The sequence below is a fragment of the Phyllostomus discolor genome, chromosome 4, assembly GCF_004126475.2.
Source record: "Phyllostomus discolor isolate MPI-MPIP mPhyDis1 chromosome 4, mPhyDis1.pri.v3, whole genome shotgun sequence".
NCBI classification, from domain to species: Eukaryota; Metazoa; Chordata; class Mammalia; order Chiroptera; family Phyllostomidae; genus Phyllostomus; species Phyllostomus discolor.
This window is the reverse complement of record NC_040906.2, coordinates 2,442,707-2,467,094: the sequence shown is the minus strand read 5'-3', so window position 1 is coordinate 2,467,094 and position 24,388 is coordinate 2,442,707. Positions and strand designations below refer to the sequence as shown.

The following is a 24,388-nucleotide window of genomic DNA, read 5'->3' as shown; positions in this document are numbered from 1 at the left end:
CACGGAGGCACCCCGCTCTCCTGTCCCCCGGGATGTCTCCCATTCCGTGTGTCGGTGCCCTGAACGAGTGAAACGGACGTCTCTAATTCTCCTGGAGATCTCTCCCTGATTTCCCCAAGGACCGTCCAAAACTCATCGGTTTTGGTGAATGTGTTACAAGGGGCCTCTGCTACCAACGACCCGGATCCCTTCGTCTCCGATGAAAGCGTAAACTGGGTCTGAAGTCTCGTTAGGATTCCCTCTCAAGGAATCGCATGAACTGCTTCCGCCCCACAATTACATCATTTCTGATGGTGATTCACAGCAGATTTCTTGCACAGATGCACACACACACAGAGCATGTTTCTGCTGGGCTTTCTTCCCCTCGTTCATCCCCAAAACCAAAGTGACACATCGGTGACGGGCGTGTGCCCTGCGGGTTGCTCTCCGTGGAGGGATCCGCTGGTTCTCCGCTGCTTCCGAGGTCCATGTGTGCGACAGGGGGCCCCCGGCTGCCCTCGGACTCCCGTCACAACCCCGCGGCCCCCGCGCTCTTTCACTGGGGTCCCTTACTCTCGTCCACGCCACCCTGGAGGGAGAAGTGAGGCCGCGACCGTCCCCTTGGACAGACGAGGCCGCGGAGGGAGGGCGTAACTCAGCGATGCCCGAGTCACTCCGCCTGCAGGAAGGGGCCGGCGGGCAGCTTCCCGACTCCCTGGGCTCCGAGTCCCTGCTGCCTCACGCTGCGCTGTCCACGTGCTTGTGTGTGTGTGTGTTCACGCGTGTTTCTTCGTATAGACTCTGTCTCGTTGCTTTTGGATGTCAAGGCCATCGTCGGCCCGGGTCCCGCGTTAATGGGCAGCTTTTCCCTGGGGCTAAAACATCCTCTTTTCCTCCCTGGTGACTTGGATCCCCCGGAGTCTGAGTTTGGGAAGGCGTTGTCACGTAAACAGCAACTCGTTCCGAAGTGAATGACGGATGTTAAAGGGACGTCGGGAGCGCGGTGACCTACGGCGTATCGCAGCACGTTAGCCGCGGAACCACGCGTCTCGATGAAGGCTTCCCACGGGAATAAACCGTTACATATTTACCAGCCTTTCCGCAGTTAATGGCCCGGGGCCGGGGACAGCGCACCCTATGTGGAAGGCAAGGCCCTCCGTCAGCAAAAACATACATTTCAATAATTGATGTTGCCGAAACGCAGGACACGGGGGGGACGCCTCCTGGGCTCGCGGGGAAATAGGGCTCCACGGCCCATTGCCTTCAGATGCTCAGCTAACGTTTCACGGGCCCCGTCTTTGCACTCCCACGTCCGAGGGGGCTGCGTAAATCAGGCATTTGTCCAGTGAAGGTCTGCTCGGGCCATCAGTCGCACACACACTCGCCAGCGAGCGACCTGATGGGGGCGGCTTTCTCGGGAGGCCCATCGTCCAGCACCTTCGTGACGCCGTGTCGTCCCTGGGGGCGCAGACCCTGGGGAGGGGCAGGGCGGCGTCGAGTGAGGCGGACGACCGTCTCGTGGAATCTCTCGCTGTGGTCCACGCAGAGATGAGCGAGCGAGGCGCCTCCGGGAACCACGGGCGTCAGTGCCCGCTGGGACGCCCCCAGGGCCCGCGGCTCCCGGCCCTGACCTTGCCCGAGGAAGGCACGTCGTGTGCTACAGAGCAAACCGCTCTCCGGTTGGTCCGTTTCAACGTCTCACGTGTGGGTCCGTTTCAACGTCTCGCGTGTGTTCCTTCCTTTACGGCGGCAATGCTTTTGTTCCATCATTTCACTGGAACGCCTCGGTGCTTACACACGCGTGTTTACACCCGCACGCCTCCCCACAGCGCCGCCGCCAGTGGACGTGGAGACAGGACTGTTCGGGGTTCCGGGCTCCAGGGCCGGGGCTCCTCAGCCCTGTGCTCACGGAACAGTGAGGTTACCTCCTTATTGGAAGAGGCCACAATTTTCAGGGGTGCCAGACGATTTAAGACGAAAAATTTTCTAGTCCATGAAGCCTAATTTCTAAAAAAATCTTGAGTCGTTTTAAAATTCACGTCATTAGGAGCTCGGCTGGAAGGGAGTCTGGTCGAGCTTATAATTAATTTATAATTAATTGGTGGTAGGGACTGAACCCGATACTTGTGTGTCCTGCTTCCTTTGAAAACATTCTTAAAGACACACTTTGCTGGTGCTGACAGTTTGCAAGGCGCTATTTTAGGTGGTTCAGGGATACTAACGAATTTGGTTCTCGTAACAGCCTTCCGCGCAGGCAGCATCAGACACTGGTGCACGGAGAGACCAAGGAACGGAATGGACCGGGCCCAGGGCCACACCCCAGGAAGCGGCAGGCCAGGGCTGCGCCTGGGGGCGTCGGCTTCCAGGGCCTCTGCTCCCGCCCTCTCACCTCCGCTGGGCCTCCGCAGTGACAGGTGCCTCGCAGCTGAAAGCACTTTGTCGGGAATGTCACTCCTCGGGCACGTGGGTCGCACTTTAGACACGTGCGCCTGCGACGTCAGCAGGTGTCGCCGGTTCGCTGCGCGCAGAGGCTGGCGAGTCCCTCCCCGGCCCCCATCCCCCATCCCCAACACAGTTCCCCTGGGGCCCGTTTCCCAGACTTGCCAGCGCTGTGACGGTGACCTTTCTGACCTTGGTTAACTTCAGCAGGTCAAACACGGCAAGTTTTAAACAAGCCTCTTTGCATCACGGATGGTGTAAACATCTGCACCCGTGATTGTAAGCCGTCGGAAGAAAGCTACCAGTGAGCACTTATGCAGCGCCTACTGTGTGCAGTGTGCCAGACGGTTCCGAACGCTCTGCAGAGGTTTCTCCCACAGGCAGCACAAACCCGTGAGCCGGGGCTGGGCCGCGTCCAGTTTGCTGTGTGGGGTTAGGCACCGCCCCACCTCACCCAGCTGAGGCGGGGCCGGGGCAGGGCCACCCCAGTTCCCGGCCCCCACCACTCTGCACGCCGTGTTCAAAGGCTCTGGGCTGGGCCGTCATCCGAGATAAACCGGGGCAGGTGTCCTGCGTGAGGAGGCAGGTCTGGGGGTCCCGGGATCCGGAGACAAGAGGGAGGGAACACTTCTCATCATTTACTTTCTGATGACCTGGACGCTGGCACAGGAATGAGGCCAAATAACAGTAATGATAAAGAGAGTTAAGTTAAAACTTGAGTTATCAAACACAAGTTTCTACATCCCCAGATTGTAAAATTCCGAGTAACAGAAAAAAAAACCCAAAACCAAAACCAAAACCATCCTGTGATGTTTCCTTTTTCCCCAAAACCTGCTGAGGGGAACTTCTGGAGTTGCAAAGAGGGCTCGGTCCTCCCTGGAGCTCGGCCCCTGTCCAAGGCCGGTCCGAGGCTGGCACACCTGGCCGGCCCACCTCCTGGCACCGTCTGCGCTGGTTCCTGCCGCGGCACACGGTGCTCAAGGTCCATGGCCAGCACCCGCTCCCGCAGGGACTCGCCGGATCTCCCCCGGCAGCTGCACCTGCGACAAAGGCAGTAGGCTGCTCCGACCGCGCTGCTGATGGATCCGAATGACAAAGGCCAAGATATTTTCTAGTTTGAAACCGGTGGCCTGCTGTGAAGGATTTCGTGTTTTGTTCCACAGAAAAGTTAGCACACTTCTCGGCAGCTTGCCAGTGTAGGAAATCACTCAGTTGTCATGACAACATGCTGCACTCTTCCAAGGTGATGGGCCCTTGAAGGCATGGCATCCCCTCCTGCTTGTAATGCTCTTCAGAATGGGCAGCACCGGCCTGCCTGTGACAGGAGGGGCTGAGACTCGGAGGGTGGCAGGGCGTGTCACTCCAGTCCCCGCAGTGGCCCCCGCGGCAGAGCCGGGCACACGCCCCCAGCCGGCCCCCTCAATCCTGGTTCTTCATGGACACGGCGAGCAAACACGTCAGCGCTGGGGGTGCACATGCACCCTTCACTTCTGGGACACTGCCTCTCTCTGGGACAACTGGGGAGCAGCTCTTTTGCCTTTAAAATCTAAAACAAATCTAAAACAACGCAAAACAAAACCCCCCACATTATGGCAGTCCTTTTACTGAGAATACCTTTATTTCTGGAAACCAGCAAATGACGTTATCAGGAGCCGAATGTAACAGCTCACACCTGTGGCCGGGCTGGACGGCACGGCTGTGGCGGACCTTCAAGTGTGACCATGCAAAGGTGCTCGGTTGTGGCTCCTCACCGGCCTTGGCCCTGGCAGCCCTTTCCGAGGCGGGAAGCCGCCCTAGGGGGAGCGCTCCGGGGTGCGCAGGCTCCTAGGGGGGCTGTTTGTCAATAAGGAAAGAGTGTAATCCATTGACCAAAACTAGCCCGGCGTGCAGCCTGCTTCCCGCTCGGGTCTGGGCGTGAGCAGGGTGGTGCGGTGCTTCCAGGGTTCCGTGGGTGCGTTCTAGGGGGGCAGCTTTTTCTGTAGTGAGCGTTCCCGGTGGCCATTCCAGTGCAACGCCGATGGCTTCAGGGTGACACGGAATACGCAGCAGTGGGGACCTCGGGACAGCTGACTTCAGGGGGACCCACAGGAGGAAATGTATCGCGTCCCTTAGGGGTCCTTCTGCTGGGCCCACCCCGCCGGTGCTGCCCATTAAAGCAGCCGCACGTGGGTTTGCAGAGCGCTGTGCATTTTCCTCGGCCGGTGTCAGACCGTCAGCACTGAAGGTGGCCACATCAAAAAAAAATATGTAGCCCTGGCTGGCGTAGCTCAGTGGATTGAGCACGGGCTGCACACCAAAGTGTCGCAGGTTCGATTCCCAGTCAGGGCACATGCCTGGGTTGCAGGCCATGACCCCCAGCAACCGCACATTGATGTTTCTCTCTCTCTCTCTCTCTATCTCCCTCCCTTCCCTCTCTAAAAAATAAATAAATAAAACCTTTAAAAAATATGTGACTCTTGCTCCAATGCAATGTCTCTTGCCCCAGTTCTGCTTTCAGTCACTAAGCAGTTGCCCCCGGAAATGCGCCAGGTCCTCATGCAGATTCGGAGACCGCTCCGGTCAACGGCTTCCCCGACGGCACGGCGCACCAGAGGAGAGCACGGGGAACGGCATTCGAAACGAGCGGACAATACCCCCGCATTAGTGACAGAGGGGACGAGACACTCAACTGATCACATTGCGTGGACGGGGGTCATGGGTTTTTACGGTGATCAGCCAGCGGACAGAAGACACTGTTCTCTATAAACTGACTCTGTGCATTTCACAGTGGTGTAAACTTTCAACAGGCCGTGAACGCTGAGAGAAAGTCACATTTAATAGAAAGCAGACAAGTCATTCTATACTATCCAAACTCAGCATTGCTGAAAAATGAGTAGGCATTTTTTTTTTATTGGAGCCGAGCAGAGAGAAATGACAAAGCAAAACAGAAAAAATCAAAACAAAAAATGTGTAATTCTATCTCTATGCGGTATCAGTGGAAGATATTAAGACCTGACGAAAAAAATACCAGGTGGCCGTCCGTCCCCTAGGTTCCCGGAGTGTGAACACAGCAGGCAGCCAGGGAATGCGGGTGGGGGTCAAGGACACGGGGGCTGTTGAATTAAAGCAGCTGATTACACCAGGTTCCTCGTTCCACTCAGGTCATCTCAAAGTGAGCCTTTGGACTCCGAGTTCAGTTTTTAAAGCCGAGACTTGGAGACGGCCACTGTTTGCATCATCACATCCCACACCTGTGCACCCCGCAAGGGCGGCTCAGAGGAGGAGCAGCGGGGCGTGGCTCCCCAGCTGCCTCTGCAGGGACCCCGCTCCGTGTGGGGGTCTCAGGAGAAGACACCCACCATGTCCTAGGGCCACTTATTTTTATCTTTGAATGTGTACTGTTTTTCCAGCTAATGCAGCAAAAGTCAAACACTTTGGAAAATACAGACAACTGTGGACAAGAAAAAAATGTTCCCAAGGCCCCACATTCAAAAACGACTGCTGACCTGGGTGTGTTTCCTTTCCTTTGTCTGCAAGTGAATGGGGGTTTGCGTGTGTTTGGCTGAAACCACATTGTACGTATGACTCTAAATTGCAGTTGCACGTTGCGTGTTGTCATGCCATCAAACATGAGTCACAAACACGTGCTCCTGGTGGCTGCACGTTGCCACGGGGACGGAGGCCCCACCGTGAGTCAGCTCACTGCGTCACTACTCTGAACACTGGGTTTGCTCGTTTCTTTCTTTCTTTTTTTTTTAAGATTTTATTTATTTATTTTTAGAGAAGGAAGGGAGGGAGAAAGAGAGAGAGAGAAAAACATCAATGTGCGGTTGCTGGGGGTCATGGCCTGCAACCCAGGCATGTGCCCTGACTGGGAATCGAACCTGGGACACTTTGGTTCCCAGCCCGCGCTCAATCCACTGAGCTACGCCAGCCAGGGCTTGGTTTGCTCATTTCCAATTTCAGTGTTAAAAAGAACGTGAGGAGACTTCTGTGTGCATCATGCGGATCTCTATTTCTGACGACAGAATCAGGGGCGACGGCCGCAAAGACCGTAATGGCCACGTGGCAGCTGGCTAACCCTTGCTCGGAACGGCCGGACCCACCCAACGCATCGTGTGCGAGAGTGGGTGTGCATCACACGCTTGTCCATAGTTACAGCTGGGAACAGGCGCAGCTCGCCCTTGGCCGCTGGTCCTAAGATGCACCCTCTTTGGTTTAATGTGTTTGAAATTAGGGGTGGGTGCTTATTACAATCAAGGATGGGTTTCGGTTTCTTCAACCAAATATTTTCTTTCTTTAAAGGCAAATAAAAAAACAAATATTTTCTTTCTTTAAACTCAAATAAAAATCGACCAAATATTGCCTTTCTTGAAAGGCAATTGTACCTCACAACTGACAACATCTCAGATCCCACGAAACAGTGTATTATTCATTTAATTGTTCATTTGTATTTTGGGGCCATTCGTGAACAGCCATGATTTGTACAGGGACCATCTCAGTACACAGGTCAGGGTCCCAGTGAATTAAAAAATGCAGATTGTGTTAAAAAACACGTAATGAAATTTATTAGCCGCTTGTAAGTCTGCGGCTCCGTCGTGCTGAGTGTATCTGCAGCGCTGTGCAGCAGGCTGCAGTGCTCCCCACCGCGCAGAACTGAAACAGTGCTGGGGGCCACAGCCGCTCGTCCCTCCCTCCAGCCCCCGGCACCCACCATGCCACCCTCTGTTCCTGTGCGTTTGACCCCTTTAGAGTCGCACAGCCTTTACCTTTTTGTGACTGGCTTATTCTGCCTGGTAGAACATCCTCCAAGTTCACCCATGCCGTAGCCTGTGTCAGGACTGCCTCCTTTTTCATGACTGAATAATATTCCACCCCATCCATTGAATATACATATATTTAATCCTAAAAACCCGTGACGACGGGCAGGGGCCACTCACCCGCAGGCCTGAACTGGAAAACGGAGGCAGGCCTGGCTCGTGCCCATGCACCTCTGCGGGGGCTGTAACGGGGTCCTAGGCTTCCTTTCCTCTCCTTCCTAAACTGCCGTGTCCCTTTAACGAGAGCCCAGCAGCTCTCCCGACAGGCCCCCCAAGGGGGCTGCCCTCTCCGACAGTAACGAGCATTGGAGAGCTGGAGGCGAAGACCCAGGAGCTGCCTTCCAGTGCCTGCGGGGCTGTCGCGAGAAAGGGGGACCAGACACTCCCACCCCGTGGGAGCTCCCTCGGGGACGGAAGCCCAGCCCATCTGTGGACACTGCAGGGAGGTGACTGCGGCTGAATGCCAGGAAGAAGCGTCCACAGTGTACGGCGTAGGCTGCCCTGGGAAGCAGGGGTCTCCCCGCGGCTCAGGAGGGACGCAGGAGAGGGGACAGAGGACACGCCCCAGCAGAGACAGAGGCTCTAAGGCAGCCCCCCAGTTACTGCCACCTCCTGGGGCTCACGCCCCCCACTGCCTGGTGTGGGTGACCCCATGACCGGTGTCTAAGCAGCCGAAGAGGGCAGAGGTGAGGTGCGCCGCTCCTGTGGCCCTGGAGGGACCTGGCAGCATGGCTCCCCGGCTGGCTTGCGGGGGCAAATTCGCACTCAGAGAGGCCCCCGTGCTAACAACGGGCAACCCCGAGGCCTCCGTCTGACAGCCCCTGGGAGCGGAACCCTGCCAATGACCACACAAGCCTGGGAGCAGGCCCTTCCCCTGCTGGGCCATGGAGGGGACCCCGCGCCGGCCCACCCTTGTCTGTCAGACGCCGGGCAGAGGTCCCAGCCCAGCACAGCCCCCGAGCTCGGCGACGGAGGTCGCAGGTGCCAGCGGCCCAGTCAGCAGGGATCTGTTCCGCAGCAGCGTGTAAACCAGCACACCCTCCGACTCTGATGGGTCACCGCCCCCCACGGCAGCCCTGCCAGGGCGGCCTGTTCCCGTGACCACCGCTGACGGGCGACGGGGCAGCGTGGCGTGAGCAGCTCCGGCCATCCCCACCTTCGGGGGGTGCAGCTGGTGTCTCCCTGAGCCACCGGCCACGCGTTTTTCTCCCCTTCTCCCCTCAGGGCCTGTCTGAGGAAGACTCAGGCCTTCCGGGGTCCCCCGTGGGAGAGCAGCCGACGCCCCGTGCGCAGCAGGGAACTCACCATGCCCAGGAACACCATCTCCTCTTCTCTCTCCAGCTTGGTTTTCCGGCCCTGGTGGAAGCCTCGCCACACCTACGAACACAGAAGCGGTCACTGGTTTCGCACAGGAGGCCGTGACGCAAACACGACCGCAGTGTTCCTGCCACCTGAGCTGTGCGGGCCGCTTGGGGCACCACCCGTGTGGGCGAGGCTGACGGAGCCGTCTTCCTTCTGGGGTCAGAGGCAACATCTCTGCAGCAAGAATGAGTCCCAGCAGCAGCCTGCCCCGCCGTCTGAGGACTCACCTGGGACGCTGAAGCGGACCCTTGTCCCAGCGCCCCCGCCCCCAGTGAACCGGGAGTCCTGAAGCAGCCCCCCCACCCAGGGACCACACAGGACCCACACTGGCCCGAGACCCCGGAGCAAACCTGCTGACCTGAACCCCACCGCTGACCCCGAGACGGCCTCACCCAAGCCAGAAGGGCTGTTGTCAAAAAGACAGGAGGTGACAGGGGCTGGCGAGGACGCAGAGAAAGGGGACCCTTGTCACTGCCGGTGGGCATGGAAACGGGTGCGGCCTCTATGGGAAACAGCACGGAGGCCACTAAAAGCTTTTGTTTTTTAACAAGCAGAACCACCACGGGGTCCAGCAATCCGACTTTTGGGTATTTATTGAAAGGAAATAAAATCTGTCTCTCAAAGAGAGAGCTGCACCCCCACGTTCGCCGCAGTGCTCAGCCAGACATGGGGACACCCTGAGTGCTGTGGGCGGACGAGAGGAGGAAGCAGGAACTGCCGCTCAGCCGTGAACAGGGGGGACATCCCACCATGGAGGCAGCACGGACGCACCCCGGGGGCGCCGTGCTCAGGGGAGCGCGTCGGGGCAGACGGACGGACAGTGTGGTCCCGCCAGACGTGGGCTCTACAGAGACCGGGCCTTCAGAGACAGCGTGGGCGGGCAGCGGCCAGGGGCTGGGGGGGAGGGTAGCGGGCGCAGACGGGCAAGGGGACCGACTTCCAGGGCGAGACGGGGGAGTGCTGGGGGTCTGACATGCGACAGGGCAACTACAGTTCACGCCGTTGGGTCGGGTCCTTAAACACTGCTAGGCGAGTTGATCTACGAGGGAAATGGTAACCGTGTAAGGCGATGGGGGTGACGCTTATCTTGCTGCGATACTTGTTTCACAATGTACTCGTGTGTCACGTCAGGACACACCTCAAAACTTACAGGCTGTCATTCACCGAAAAAGTCTCAGTAAAGCTGGAGGGAGAAAAAAAGGAGTGACCTCTAATTCTCAGTGAGATGCCCCCGCCTGGGTCTCTTCGAGAGAAACTTCCAGACTGCCAGGAGCATGGTGGCAGATGTCAGGGTGTCAATTCACGATTTTAAAGGAAAAATTCCTGCCGTCGTGTGGGGCAACAGAACACATCGGACTGGAGCGCTCAGCTGGGACCTCCAGCGCTTGCGTCTGCGCAGAGACCACTCTCCGGTCTGCCCCGCCCCCAGCCCAGCTCCGCCCCCCGCTGTCTGCCCCGCCCCCCGCCCCGCGCTGCCACTCAACCACAGTGACGGACAGGCGTCCGGACCTATCTGCCGCGCTTCACATCCTTGTGCTTCCGCTCCAGCCTAATTCTAGTTCAGCACGCGCCACGCTCCGCACTTCGCTGGGAGCGACGTAGTTTTTACGTGAGAAAGGTGGGGGGCAAACCAACGGTGCTCTCTGATGCGGGAAACGGCAAAGCTTTTAAAAGGGGTGGCGGTGGTGGCGGGGTTTCGCGTGGGTGTGCACACGTCGGCGAGCCAGCAGGCGCTAAGCCTCCTGGAACTGCATGCCCGTGTGCAAATGGATTTTAAAAATTTCATTGAGGGTGTAGAGCCTCTCTCAGTTGTTAGCAGCGTTTTTTTTTTTTTTTAATTCACCCTTCTAAATTTGTTCATTCACTCTTTTTTAAAAGATTTTATTTATTTATTTTTAGAAATAATAAAAGGGAAGGGAGGGAGGAAGAGAGAGAGAGAAACATCAGTGTGCAGTTGCTGGGGGTCATGGCCTGCAACCCAGGCGTGTGCCCTGGCTGGGAATCGAACCTGCGACACTTTGGTTCGCAGCCTTGCGCTCAATCCACTGAGCTACGCCAGCCAGGGCTAGCATTCTTCCCAATAGTTACCAACGATTTAAAAAACATGTGAAGAAAATACCTTCTGCTTCAAACCTCTTTACAGTAAAGGTTAGACGACGCGGCCGAGCTGAGCGGATGGCTCCCCGGGGTGAGAAAATCGGTCCTGTCCCCCCGGAGGCAGGGCTCCGGGGTTCCGAGCTGCGAGCTGACCACACCCTGGGACACGCACCCCCGGCTGCGTCAGACGCCTGGGCCCCCACGCCAGCCAGGAGCCCCCTGCCCGGCTCACCTTCTGGATACGCAGGGCGGCGGACCCCACATCCGCTATTCTCTCGCCAATGATCCGGGAGTGCCTGGCTTTGAACTCTTGAAGGAAGATGTGCTTCATGAACAGCGCCCTCAGGCGGCCTTGCCGTGCCCGCTCCGCCGTCTGGATCGCTTTCACCGCGTCTTCTAGGGGCATGGTCCTGGAAGGGGATTTCTGTGGGGAAGTCGAGAGGAATCAACGTTTGCACGCTCACCTCCACCAGCGGACCCCAGGAACGTCACGCGCTTCCCTCCAACCCAACCTCGCAGTCCCCGGATGCCGATGAAGAGGGTGCTGGCTGCTCGGCGCCTGCCGTTTCCCCGTGAGCCGTGCGCGTTTCGGTAGGGCGCGCGCTTGCGCTGCGGTGCCCCCTCTAAGGATCCCTGCAGCGCCTGCTACCGGTCCAAACTGTGCACTGACTAGCTCCGCCCTGTGGGCGGGCAGCAAACGACGGGACTGCCAACGGGATGGATGCGGTGACACTCGAAGTGGCTATCCATGTTTCATTAATGCAACAGGAGCGCCGAAATCAAACGCGCCTCCCTAACGTGAGAATCTGAACGTGAAACACACGTGAGGGACGGTGCCGACTTCCATACCACTGACAGGATGGCCTGGGAGACACGGCTGACGCCACAGTCAGAGTTTTTGGGGAGCCTTCGCCCCTCCTGTGTGCAGCACGCACACATTTCCATGACACGCGTCGCACATCAGGATGGATGCCATTTGGGGGTCGGGTTGGCGGACGTGTGCAAGGGCACTGGGGCAGGGAGCAGGCGGCCAGCGAGCGGGAGCCGTCCCTGTATGTATTTCCTGGCCATTCTGCACCGTCGCTCTGAAACACCTGCACTCCCTCCTGCCCCCTCCGAGGGACCTGGAGGTTTCCAGGTGCTGGTGCAGGCCCCCCCGAGGAAAAGGCAGGCATCACCCGTGTAGGGGCAGAGACGGGGCTGTGCATGGCACGTGTGTTCAAGAAATAAGCAGCTTGGGTGACAGTGCGGTGCAGCGAGACCCCAAAGAGCACAGAGAAGTCACCCGGACGCACGGGGCTGCCTCCTGGAAGACATGGGTCTCGCTGACCGGGAGCCCCGGTGGCCGCCCGGCAGCTACACGGGGCCGGAGGGCCGGACGTTCCCTGCTTTCCCGAGGGGTCTTTGAGGACTTCTCTGTCCTCACTCAAGACAGTCCGCTTGAGGTGGGTGATTCACGTGTCACTCAAACTGACGTCATGAAACGTCAGCCGGCCTTCTAAGAAAGTGTCGTCATCTGGGCAGCTCTGAGCACGCCCTCGACTGTCCCACAGGAGCAGCGCCGGGCTGCTTCTCGGGCGGGCGCGGGGCATCTGGGACACGACACTGCAAGGACCCGACAACCCACCCGGCCCTGGAGGTGCTGCCCGCCCGGCAGAGGCAGAGAACCGTGGTCTGGCCTCGATCGCTGAGCCCTTGACAAACCGTGGACGTGAGTCACCAAAGGCTTCGGTCCCGAGTAACAAGGGGGAAGGTGCCACCCTCTCCCACCGAAAGGAATCCCGTTCGGGGGCAGGGGAGAGGGTTCTGTGGGCTGGGGCGTCGCGTCTGCTAAGAGGATATACACACTACCATGGGCAGGCCTACGCCGGAGTCGGCCAGTATCTGGGCCAGGATTTTCTCTCGCTCCTTTATGACTTCCACCTTCTCCTTCAAGAAATACTTGGGTATGGGAATATCCAGTTGTTGCTGGAGAAAGAGAGAAGAAAAAAACACGTGAAGAGCACGTTTGTCACAAGCCCAGGACTGAGACCCGATTAAAGCACGCAACGAGCACGCGGCAGACCTGACTCCCCGTGTGCGCACGCGGGGCCGCAGGGGGAGGAGACCCGTCACACAGACAGGGTCGGAAGGAGAACTGTGGCCACGTCCTCGGTTGTCATGGCTACAGCAACACTGTAATAATTCACGTCACTTAGGCTTCCGCTAACCAGTGGTAACTCAATGCATTTCTTCCAAGCAACGTAACATCACCTCGGTCTGCCCAGAATGACAACGCCAACGTGGACAGCGAAGAGTGCGCTGCAGGGGTTGCTGTTGAATTAAACCTCGTCCTTCAGCGTTGGCGCCGTCCAGTTTTGTTTACAGTGCTCATATTTTCTCTAATAACTGGTTTGTTTTTACCTGAATTACCCCATTACAAAAATTATTTACACAATGAGTTTGCTTTATTAGGAAACTTGTTTTTTATACAATGCATCTAAACTTCTATTCTTCATTGTACATGTTACCGAACAGTTCAAAGTCGTGGATGTCCAATGACTACTTGCCAGTCCGGGTTCAATAACGGGGAGTGCACACGGGCTAGGAAGGGTCAGAGGCGGCCCCTGGGCAGCCCACCAGGACACGCCGCCCTGGTGCTCTCGGGCCCTCCCGGCGGCCTGCCGGTAGACCCGCGGACCGGTGTCCAGGGTCAGCTGTCCTCTTCCCCACTCCAATGTGACTCCCCACACCCTCCTCCCCGACCAGGAATTTCCAGGGGAAATTATTTCCCTGCATAAACATAAAAGCACAGAGGGGTGTGTTTGTGGGGACTTGGCAGGGTGGTACCCCCAGGACTTCTGGGGGGTGGTGACAGTTTGGAAACCAAGCCGTTCTCAGGCTGACGGAGTGCTGGGGCGGGCTGGGCTCGAGGCTCCACGGTGGGCGTGGCCGGGGACCAAGGGCAGCCGGGGGACAGACAGCCGCACTTGCAGTTCGCGCTGTGATCCCCCTTGTGTACATGCAGGGTCATTGCTGCCCGAACTTGAAGACGAGGCTTCTGACGGGGCTCCATCGGGTCCACTGGGCCCATGACACTGCAGGCAGGCAGGGTCCGGGGCAGTCGGGCCGACTGAGCGCGGGAGGGAGGGAGGACAGGCACTGGGCAGTCCGGGCTCGCCTGGGGGCCTCCATCCACAGCCCGTGTCACGCCCACCACAGACACCGGGGGTTCCGGTCTCCACGGGTGGACCTGAGGAGACTTCTGGGGGCGGAGCAACTTTCCCCCTACATGCTTTCCCGCGTTAGAGGACCTGGCAGGGAGGGCTCCCGATGCGGCAGCTTCCAGGAGCGGTCCTCTGGCTAGTTTAGCCACCGAGAACCCCGATGGCGGGGCTGGGGACCTCGTGGAACCAGGGCAGGGACGCAGCCGAGTGTCCGTCCGCAGCAGGGACATGTCCGGGACGCAGATGCCTTCAGGGCCCTGATGCTTATGTCTGCTCCTCCGGAGTCTGCTCTGTTTCCTCTCCCTCCTTCTGTCTGAGGAGCAGCCTTCTCTGTTGTCCCAAGAATCTGCCGAACCGTCTCCACCCGCTGACGGGGGCCCGGGGGATGAGAACCCGGACCCGAGAGAGAAGCTAGTCTCTCCCTCCGCCCCGGGTCAGACCTTCAGGGAGGCACCGGTGCCCCAGCTGCCCGGGGGCCTGTCCCCGAACCAGTGGGCTGCGGTCAGGGGTGCTGGTCACGTGGTACAAGGAGCCAAGTGCCGGCCCCAGGGAGCCGAGGGCTGTTCCAGAGATGGGGCTCCTGGAGCCCAGACACGGAGCGGGCTGGTCGGGCGGGGCTCCACCCTGAAACGCGGGCCTGGCCCGCACGGACATTTCCCAAAGTCGGCGTGTCTCCCTGGCCGGGACGCTGTCCGTGGAGCCCACACTGCTGCCGCCGGAGGCACCCCCGGACCAGCTGGCCCTCAGAGCCGCCGCCTGGCTCGGTCCGCACCTTCCAGCAACTTCCAATGCCGCCGGGGCGTCCTGCAGCGGCGCAGGCTTCCCGGAGGGTGTCACCCATTCTCCGTCCCTCCCGGCGCCCAGCCAGCGGCTCCTCGGCCCCTCCCGACGCCAGGGTCTCCAAGCAGACAGACCAGCTGGAGCAGTAAGAAACGTGGGGGATGAACCGAACACACCTGCCCCACAAACCGCATAAACTCATGCCTTAGGCTTGGGAATATTATTTAATATTCTTAAAATCAAACTGCTAAATGTAATCTAGACCTGGGGACATGTTTACTGATTTCAGAGAGAGAGGAAAGGAGAGAAGGAGGGAGGGGGGAGGGAGGGAGGGAGGGAGACCTGGGAGAGAAACACAGACTGGCTGGCTGTCTCCCGTGCACACCCTGACTGGCAGGCGGGCCCACACCCTGGACACACGCCCTGACCGGGAATCGAACCCATGACGTTCCGGGGCACAGGACAACAATGCGGCCAAACGAGCCACCAGGCCGGGTCGAAAACAATTCAATATTAAGTAAGTAATTAAGTTTAGGACTCTGATTGAATGACCATTCCTTTCACACGTACCCTAAGTTGTTCACGCTACTTCAATGCAGGTGAGTCAAGTGCACAAACTAAAAACTGTAACGTGAAAAACACACAAGTTTTCCAATGAGCCTCACCACCTTCGTCCATTCCAGTTATTCTTGTTGGTCCGTTCTGATATGGGGACGGCCTAGGCTGGGAAACTCTGTCCCAGCAGGAAACGTAACCTTCAAGGACGCCCACGTATTTTCAAAAGGAAGAAACATGGACCCCCATGTAGAAAGCCAAACATTTTCCCCTTCTAACCTGACTGTGAGGAAACACTCCTTCCGAAGGAAGCCTGGGCTCCGGGGACCGTGCCCCCGAGTGCGGCGCCCATGGCCCCTGGGAGACCTGCCAGGCAGGCAGCTACAGGGCGTCGGAGGAGATCCTGGGAGGGTGGTGGGCGGGGTCGGAGGGCAGCGCGGGGCAGAAGTCCCCTGAAGGCGCGGTGGCCACAGGTGGCGGTGGGGGAGCTCCAGGGCCTTGGAGAGGGAGAGGGGGCCGTCGTGGGGTCTGAGGCTCAGAGGCCACTGTCACACACCCTCAGGGTCACCGTGGACCCCACCGTGAACAATGGAGGAGGCACATCCGCCTGGGAGCAGGGAAGCAGCAACCACCGAAGGCTGCTCAGGCAGAGGGGAGTGGGGGGGGGGGGGCGGAGGGAGAGGCCAGAGAGATTTCCTTGGGAAACAGAAGTAGGGGCACTGCTCACGGGAACCGGGAGGGTTTGTGCCACCGGATCTTCGGGAAGGGGTCAGCGGATCTCCTTTCCAACCCGCCCGGACACACGCCACGGTGACCAGCAAAACCATGGTAACCTCAGTGTCCAGCAGACCCAAAGGCTGTAAAGACTCATTTGTGCCCAAAATGAGGGCCCCCCGAGCCGTGTCCCCAGCAGGGCCGTCTGCTGGAGGGCCGCGCTTCAACCTCTACAGGCAAACAACTGGTCAACACGCCTGCGGAGCAGCGGCCACGGGACTGCCCGTCTCACCGACCACGAAAAGACTCTCGCGAGAAAACCGGGTACTTACGGGAGTCAACTTCAGGTCCTGCAGGATATTGTCAAAGTAGTGGAACTCGGCCAACTCCAGCTCCACCATCTCGTTCTTCAGCTCCAGGATGCGCCCCATCACCCCGTCCAGGACCTTCCGGATCAGGATCCGCTTCTGCGGGTGCACCATCTGGTCGTAGGCGTCCTCCAGGTTGCGGAAGATCTGCACGTACTTGATGTAGAAGGTGGCCAGCATCTGGAAGATGAACACTTCGCTCCTGGGAGGCTCCGCCCTCTTCTGAGACTCTTTGTCCAGCAGGGAATTGAGGGCCTCCTGGGTCTGGCGCCACATCTGGTTGTACGTTCTGGAAAAGACGGAGTGCGGGCAGCGCGGTGAGCACGGACCATGCTGCGGGAGGCATGCGGGCTGGGGTCCGGGGCGGCCCGCTGTGACTGCTCGTCATCAACGGGGAACCCAGGACGCTGCCCGCTGTCCCGGGGCGTGTGACCTCTGTGCGCGGCTGCCACTGCAGGAAGAGATTAGGAAGCCTTTGGCCTGAACGGTGCAAAGGGGATCCTGGCCGTACCGGCGCAGCCCGCACGGAGGCTGACAAGCAGACTCGTCCGCGGATCCGTCCACAGGGAGAGGTGGGGCGGCCACGCTGGGTCAGCCACTCTGGAGAGCGGTTCAGGGCGAGCTCGTGAGGTCGCACACGTGCGCGCATGTGCGTGCGTCCCTCCCGAGGAGCGGGTCTTCCCCAGAGAAACGCTCGTAAACCTGCACCGAGAACAGCCGCAGAAATGCGTTGTCATGACAGCGAGGACTGGCGGTGACCTGGGTGTCCTTCCGCAGGAGGAGGAGGAGGAGCAAGCAGAGTGCGGTGTGGTCGCCGGCGCCGCCCAGCGGTGACCGCGGGGGACCACAGCGCTGAGCGCCCAGCACGGACCTCACAGACGGTATGGAGGGTGGTGAGCCCGGTGCGGCGGGTGGTGAGAAGCTGTCCTCCGAGGACTCCCTCGGCGGCGCTCGGTGCTCCAGTCAGGGGCCCATGGGAAGTAGCAGAGGGCGCTGGGCTGGGGTGGGGGTCTGCCCTTTCCCCGACCCCCGGTGCACGGGCACGCGGTTGGCTGCCTCCTTCTACCAGAGGCTCAGGCTGGCGATGGCCCGGCCTTGCCAACCCCGACACCCCCCCCCCCAAAACCGGGCGGGTCCCTTGCGCTCAGCTCACAGCTGTGTCACTCCGTCCCTCCATCAGTCCCTACCACTGGGTGTGCCACTCTTCTCTTGTCCGGACTCTCCCACACGTGGCGGAGACTTTTTATAAAGATACCGGGTGATTTTTGGCTCTTTCGCACTACGTAAGAACCAAGACTCACTGGGAAAAAGCTAACTGCAGTTCACCGTGTCTGGGGAGGGGCTTCTCAGCCAGTGGGCATCGCCGGGGTGTGAGGGGGTGGGCAGGACCCCAGCCACCACCGGGGACCGGGGCCACCCGAGAATGTCGGCCCCCATCTGCTGCATGTCCTTGGGGCTGTGTGGGCAGCTCCAACCTCCTGCCAGCAAAGGGCCGAGGGCTCTCACTTCCTCGTCACAGGCAGCCTCTCCTTGTTCCCCTCCCCTGTGCCTGGAGTCCCCGGGCCACCTGTGCTCGCCTCCTTGCCAGGATCCTGGGGTGGACGGGTCCCCCTTACAGATGTCCAGCCAGTCCTCACCCTGCCAGCCCAGCCCAGAAGGACCAGACCTCCCCGCCCTCTTCCCTTCCCAGGGCTGTGCCTTCCCTTCCCCGCCCCCCCACACCCCCGGCCCCGGCACCATGGTCTCTGACCTGCCTCCTCCTCCTCCTCGGGTCTCCTTGCCCTCCTCCTACAGTTCTGTGACACCCCTCGTCAAGTGCCCCAGTGTCCTCTTGGCCCTCGGGTGTTTACAGCCCTTTAAACCCTTGACTGGCCTGCGGGAGGGGGTTGGGGAGGAGGTGGCGGCAGACATGCTCGTTCGATCCACCTGTTGCCACGGGGCACCCCTCCCCTCCCCCAGGTCATTCCCAGGCATCCCCTCTCCATGCTCTGCTCTAGCCCCGGGGCCCTTCCTCACCACGTGCCACCCTTTCCCGGGAGCGAGAAGTCGTGAGCCTCGCTGAGCCGCTGACCACACGTCACCTTCGTCCTACAGGGATCCTGGTGACGGTCCACGAAAAGGGGCTCCTATCACCCACCCCCACGTCGGGGGGAGGAGATGGCTTGTACCTGAGTGGGCGGGCGGGGGGCAGCGCTTGAGCCCAGGTGTGTGTGACTTAAGCCCGGGCCACCATTCGACACCGAGCCACCCCTGCCTGTACCGGAACTAGAAGAACCCCGGCACCACCAAATACACAGCCGAAGTTCTTGCCAAGGTGACGGGGAGAAAATGCACCGCGTGGCCTGGGTGTGTCGGACACCAAAAAGGCACAACGATCTGTATCCCCCCCCCATTCCCCCCTTGTCCTCCCCTACCTGCCCCCACGGCCCAGGAGTCTGGGTACTGCCTCCTACCCCCGGCGCCCCGCCCGCCCGCCTGCTGGGTTCAAGAACCGGGTTTCTCCAAACTTCGCTGCACTTTTAACAGGAGTGCTAGACGGCAGCGCTCTGCTAGCCACGCCCATCAGAAGAGAGAAGGTGGTTGTCAGAAAGCTAGACTGTCGTTTAGTCCAGGGCACCCGCTAACGCCTCCTGGAAACCAGGGCTCTTTACCAGGAACGGCCCCAGAGAAGAGCAACAAAGTCACCCCCTGGTGGAAGTACCGGGGGCATTTCGGCAATTCCGAGTGTCCCGGCTCACACAGACACGCAAACGGGGGAGGAGGGGAGGCAGCAGCGAGGGGCAGGGGCCGGATGGATGCGCTCCGGAGCAGGAGGCCCGGAGGCTTGGCCCACGCCGCCTGGAGAACGTAAAATCCTGTAGGGTCCAGAGGGGCCCCGGCGTCCAGCGCCGGGGAGGGGGCAGCGGCCCGAGGCGCCTGCTGACTCGCCGGGCTGCCAGCCTCGCATTCCAACGGGCTCGACGAATGTTCCCATAAAACAGAAGAACCGGCGCTCGCCCTGTGGCCTCCACCGGGTTTAGGGACTAAACCTGTCAGGACAACATTACAGAAGAAAATTACAGGCTCGTTTTGTTTAAACTTGGCTCTGAAATTCCACTCAGCAAACAGAACACGGCGCCAGATCAAAAGGACCATTCCCTGCGACCGCGGGGTGGGGGGTCGTCTCTGGAATCCGGGAGAGGGCAGCCCATCGCCGAAGTACACACGGCAACGGGGCGGTCAAAACTGGAGATTGTTTCCGCAGATACCAAGATGCTGCCCAATAAATTTTAATTTACGGCACACGCCTGATGAAGAGCGTTATCTACACACTCCAAAGGACAGAGGGCGACGGCGCTTCAGAACGCTGGAGTCCAGACGCCAAGGATAATTCCACTAGGGAGACACCAGAAACGCCCCCAGAAAAATGGAAGCAGATTCCCTGGCTGGTGTAGCTCAGTGGATTGAGCTCGGGCTGCGAACCAAAGCGTCGCAGGTTCGATTCCCAGTCAGGGTACATGCCTGGGTTGCAGGCCATGACCCCCAGCAACTGCACACATTGATGTTTCTCTCTCTCTCTCTATCTCCCTCCCTTCCCTAAAAATAAATAAATACACAAAAAAAGAAAGAAAACTGGAAGTAGAAAGGGATAAGGGATCGATACGAAAGAAATTTAAAAACTGCCAATGAACGACTCCACGGCAAAACCCAAGGAAATCGGCAACAAAATAGAAGCTGACAAGCACAGCAAAGTAGAAAGATGCAGATCAAACCCACAGCTAAGCCGGAGAAAATTCCAGAATGTTAGTGGCAGAAGTTCAGCGCAGGCAGAAGGCAATATCCGCTCCTGCCTGCCGAGACGAGATACAAAGAGAGCAGGCCCCCGAGACCGACGTGCAGATTTAATATTACCAGGAATTCGGCACTAATGCAGTGCAGACTCTATAAATAATTCCAGTCCCAGCTCCCCACGTGGGGGTGGAGCCGACACTAACAGATAAAGGGCATCTTATCAGACATCACAGCACCTCACACACTCATCGGCCTCGAGGTTGTGCAGCCGCTGGCGGGGTGACCTGAACCCCGCAGAGCTGTAGACCCATTGACAGCACGGGGCCTGGGGGGAGAGGAGGCTTCCGCAGGGGGATGAGGGCCAGGGGGGAGTGGAGGGGAGCACACCCAGAGCCACGGCTGCCCGGACTCTGCTTGGAGCAGACCCAGGCAGGGCCTGGCCACCCCAGCTCAGGGCCTGCGCAGCTCCCACCCGCGCTCGGAGCTGGGGTGCAGAAGCCCCTTCAGGCCCTGGCAGAGCTGGCCCCCTACTGGAACTCCTGGCCAGAGGCCTTTCTGGTGGCTTGAGTCTTCCAGGCCCTGCCATTCGGGCCGCGGCCGGTGCTCCCCCACCTGCTGTCTCTCTGGGGACCCTCCTTGGAGAGACCGGGCAACGCTGGTTGGCTGACGGGAAAATACTAATACTAGGGGCTATCTGAGCACGCTGACCCCTGCATCATACCCCTTACCCTGGGGACTGACTTTGTCTTTGGTGCTTTCCACGTGCGCCCACTGATCACCACCCCTCCATCCCCCGGGCTGCCAGGCGCCTGGACGCTGGGCCTTGGCCAGGCCAGGCCAGCCTGTGGAGCCGCCGCCTCCCTCGAAGCCCCACCCCGCTGGAGCCCCGCCCCGCCTTGCTGCCCTGAGGTCGCAGCATCCTGGAGACCTGCACAGGGTACCCGGGATGAGGGATGTGGCAAGTGAACCCCCAAATCGTTAATGTGCCCTTTTAAAGTGGGCGCATTTGGTGGTTTTTAATGTTTTCTCCACCCCAGAAAGAAACTCCACCCTCGCCTCCAGTCTCGCCCTGTGAGCCCCTGGGCACGCCCCCCACCCCCAACCCCAGGCAACCACTGGCCGATCTGTCTCTGTCTGCTCCGGGCACGGCACCTACGCACAACCATGCGACAGGTGGTCCTTGTGCCCACCCCTCGCCCTCGTGTGCTCGGGGCTGGCCCGTGGGGCAGCTCGCGTCTGCGCTTTGCTCCCTTTTGCTGGCGACTACCGTGCTGCTGCACGCGGACGCTGCATTGTGGGTGCCCGTGCCTCCGTGCCCAGACGCGTGGGGTGTCCTGCCTCTTGGGTGTTGTGAATGACACTGCCACAAGCATTTCCGTATGGCTTTCGTGTGGACATGTGTTTTTATTTCTCTTGGGTGTGGCAAGGTGGTCTTTTAAGGCAAAACGCTCCTAGCGCAACGTCAGAACCTGCCTCCTGAGGTAGCCGGGCCCGGGCAGTTCGCTCACCCCCGTGCCTCGCCTCCCTCCGGCGGGATGCTGGCGCCCGCCCCGGACACCCACCGGATTACCGCGGCGGGGGATAACAGATGTGGGAGTGCTCTGGAGACTTTACATGCGCCTCGTAAGGAGAAGGTGCTGTTTTATCCATGAGGCTACTTAGCATTTTCTAAGTACTTGATTGGTTTCAGACTTGAGCAGATGACCTAGAAATGTTGCAGAGACTGAAGTCAGGACAACTGCGGGTGGAGGAGATGGAATATGACAGCTGAGAAAGACCAGATTCCCACGTGCGCGGCCTGGCTGCTTTCCCAGGCTGCAGTGGGGGCGGGGGGCGCCAGTGCTCAGACACGCCGTGGACTTCCACGGAAAACCGGAGTGCTGCAAAGTGGGGGCTCTCGCCACCTCACGTTATCCACGCCGAGCCCTCCATTCTCCCAATATTATCTGGTTGTTCGCTCTCTTTCTGGAATGCTCCCTCAGCCTGTTTGTGTGGAGGGAGGCCTGGCTGTCTCCTGAGGACACCGCAGTCCTCACGGGGAGGCTCCCTTTCTCCCAAGGGTGGGGGGCGGGGTCCAGGGCCCGCCTAGCTCCTGTTGCCCCTTCTAGATAGACCATTCTCCCGCCCTGCCCCCAACGCTCCCCGGCTGGGAACCTCACTGCACCAGGAGGTGCTGCCCGCATCCCTCAATGTGGCCTTCGTCCACCGTCTACGCCATCTTTCCCGCCCCGCCCCCCACACCCACGCTCAGAACCGCACGCTTCTGCAGGGCCCCCACTCTGCCCTCGCGGGCCTGCGGCCGCCGCTCCTCTCTCTGCGGCCAAGGCCTGGAGCTGGGCCCCGTGCCCTCTCCGGCGCGGACGTCACCGGCGTCCCCCCCTCCGGCCAGAGCATCCCGTTTCCTTGACCAGGGGCCATTCCCCCCAAATAACAAATGGGCCATTGTTCCTTGTCTTTAAAAAAAAAAAGTCTGTCTCCGGGTCCCGTTTCCCCGCCACCAACTACAGCGAAACCCCTTCAAACAGTTAGCTGCACTCCCTGTCTGCGGCTTCTCTCCCGCTCTCTCCTGCCCTCACAGTCCGACTCAGTCTTTCCGCTCCATCGCCCCACTGAGGGTCAGGGTCACCGCCGGACGCCACACAGCCACACCGACGGTCAGTGCCCAGTTCCCCTCGGGCTTGCCTCAGCGGCATCTCACAGAGTCTGTCGCTCCCTCCTCCGAGAAATGTTTTTTTTTAACCTGGCTTCCAGGACACCGCGATGTTGCTTCCTCCCCACCGGTCACGCCTGTGACCTCTTTGTTGATTTCTGCCCTTGCCCCCAGCCTCTGACTGTCCGAGGAGCCAAGGCCAAGCCCTTGGACCTCTGCACCCCCGTCCGCCCTCATTCCGTGCCTCACGAAGCCCACCCACACACCCACGGCTCTCAGTTTCCATTTCGTACGCGGGCCTCCCTCTCTCTCGAACTCGAGACCGGAACCTTCGGCTGCCTCCCTGCTCTCCGTCTGACGGCCAACTGGCGCTTCCGACCCAACGCCCCCGACGCTGGACGCCTCATCTCCCCCGCCTGCCACCCCCGGCAGGCCCCTGGCCTCCCCACTCCCACTTCCTGCCGAGCCAACGGGGTGAGTTAACGGTGCGGGCTGAGCTACCGTGCCTGCGTTGCCACCGACGAGCTGCTTGGCCTCTTGGTGCCCAAGTTTCCTCATCTGTAAAATGGACACAATATCGCAGCTCTGCATTGAAGGGGTGCCGTGAGATTGAAAGTCATTCTATTTCAAGGCTGCGGTGCAAGGGCGGGGGGCAGGGCGAGGTCAAGGCCCTTCTCACTGCCACCTGCCTGGCGTCACTTGGTGCAAAGCAGGGGGTATAATAAGGCTTCTTCAGGACCTTTCTTGATGTAATACTGGAACCTGGGTGCTTTCACAAAGCAAGCATATGTTACTGTGAAATGCTAACATAAAAGCAGGCAATGTGCTATGAAGTTCTGAAGGTTCTGCTTCCTTGAAAGTACATGAGCAGGGCTTAGGGGACCCAGCAGGGGGCCTGGAGGAGGCAGTGCGAGAGGAAGGAGGAAGATCTGAGTGTCTGACATTCCTTGTCCACAGGAAGCTGATACTCTAGCCTATGAAGTATCTTTATTCGTTACAATGGATAAAGAAAGAAAGGGAGGAGGTGGGAGAAGAAAAGAGAAGAAAAAAGCAAAGCTTTTGGTTTGGAGAAGACCACCCTAAGGCTGTGGCCCAGCAGCGCATCACTTACATGTTCGACATGGCTGGCTACTATCCCTCTTTCCCTCGCCTGCCGGGAACCTCTTCTGTCGCCCTCCAAAAGGCCTGCAGGGTTGCAGGTCTCAGGACCCCACCACAGGCGCTCAGGAAGTGGTCCTTCCGGAAGGAGCAGCAGGTGTCTGGGGGGTCCTCGCACTGTGGGAAGGAAAGGTGCCAGCCAGGGATGCGCAAGCACAGAGAGTGGGATGAGATGGATCTCAGCGCTACCCCGAGGCTCTGGAACTGGACTGCGAGCCGGAACCTAGCAACGGAGGCGCTACGCCTGCGCAGTGCCCCTCCTCTCGGCCTCGGGCAGGCTGCGCGCCCTGCCCCCGCTGCTCCCTGCGCGCCTGCGCCCCCTGCCTGCCGTTTCCGTGGCAACCGCACCTGACGCCGGAAGCCGGGGCAGCCGCTCCCGGAGCTGGCGGTTAGCAGTTGGAGCCGCAACCGCCCGGGAGCCGGAGGGAGGGGCCGATCTCCCGCAGGACCCGCCCCGTGGGCGCGCTCGCTCGGGAGGCCCCAGGTCCCGTCCTCCGCTGGGGCCCGTTT

The 24,388-nt window shown here is 59.7% G+C and overlaps 1 protein-coding gene across 1 annotated transcript in view; it reads right to left on the bottom strand.

The window, feature by feature from the left end:
• Positions 1-24,140, bottom strand: part of IQCA1 (IQ motif containing with AAA domain 1) — an 85,967-nt gene extending 61,827 nt beyond the window's left edge. Inside the window, exons 1-5 of the mRNA XM_036022671.1 lie at positions 23,832-24,140; positions 16,264-16,588; positions 12,525-12,644; positions 10,909-11,100; positions 8,523-8,594 (exon numbers count right to left, since the gene is read on the bottom strand). Coding sequence (XP_035878564.1) covers positions 8,523-8,594; positions 10,909-11,100; positions 12,525-12,644; positions 16,264-16,588; positions 23,832-23,842 — 720 coding nt within the window. The 5' untranslated portion in view covers positions 23,843-24,140. The remainder of the gene's footprint in view (positions 1-8,522; positions 8,595-10,908; positions 11,101-12,524; positions 12,645-16,263; positions 16,589-23,831) is intronic.
• Between the last annotated feature and the right edge of the window lie 248 nt (positions 24,141-24,388).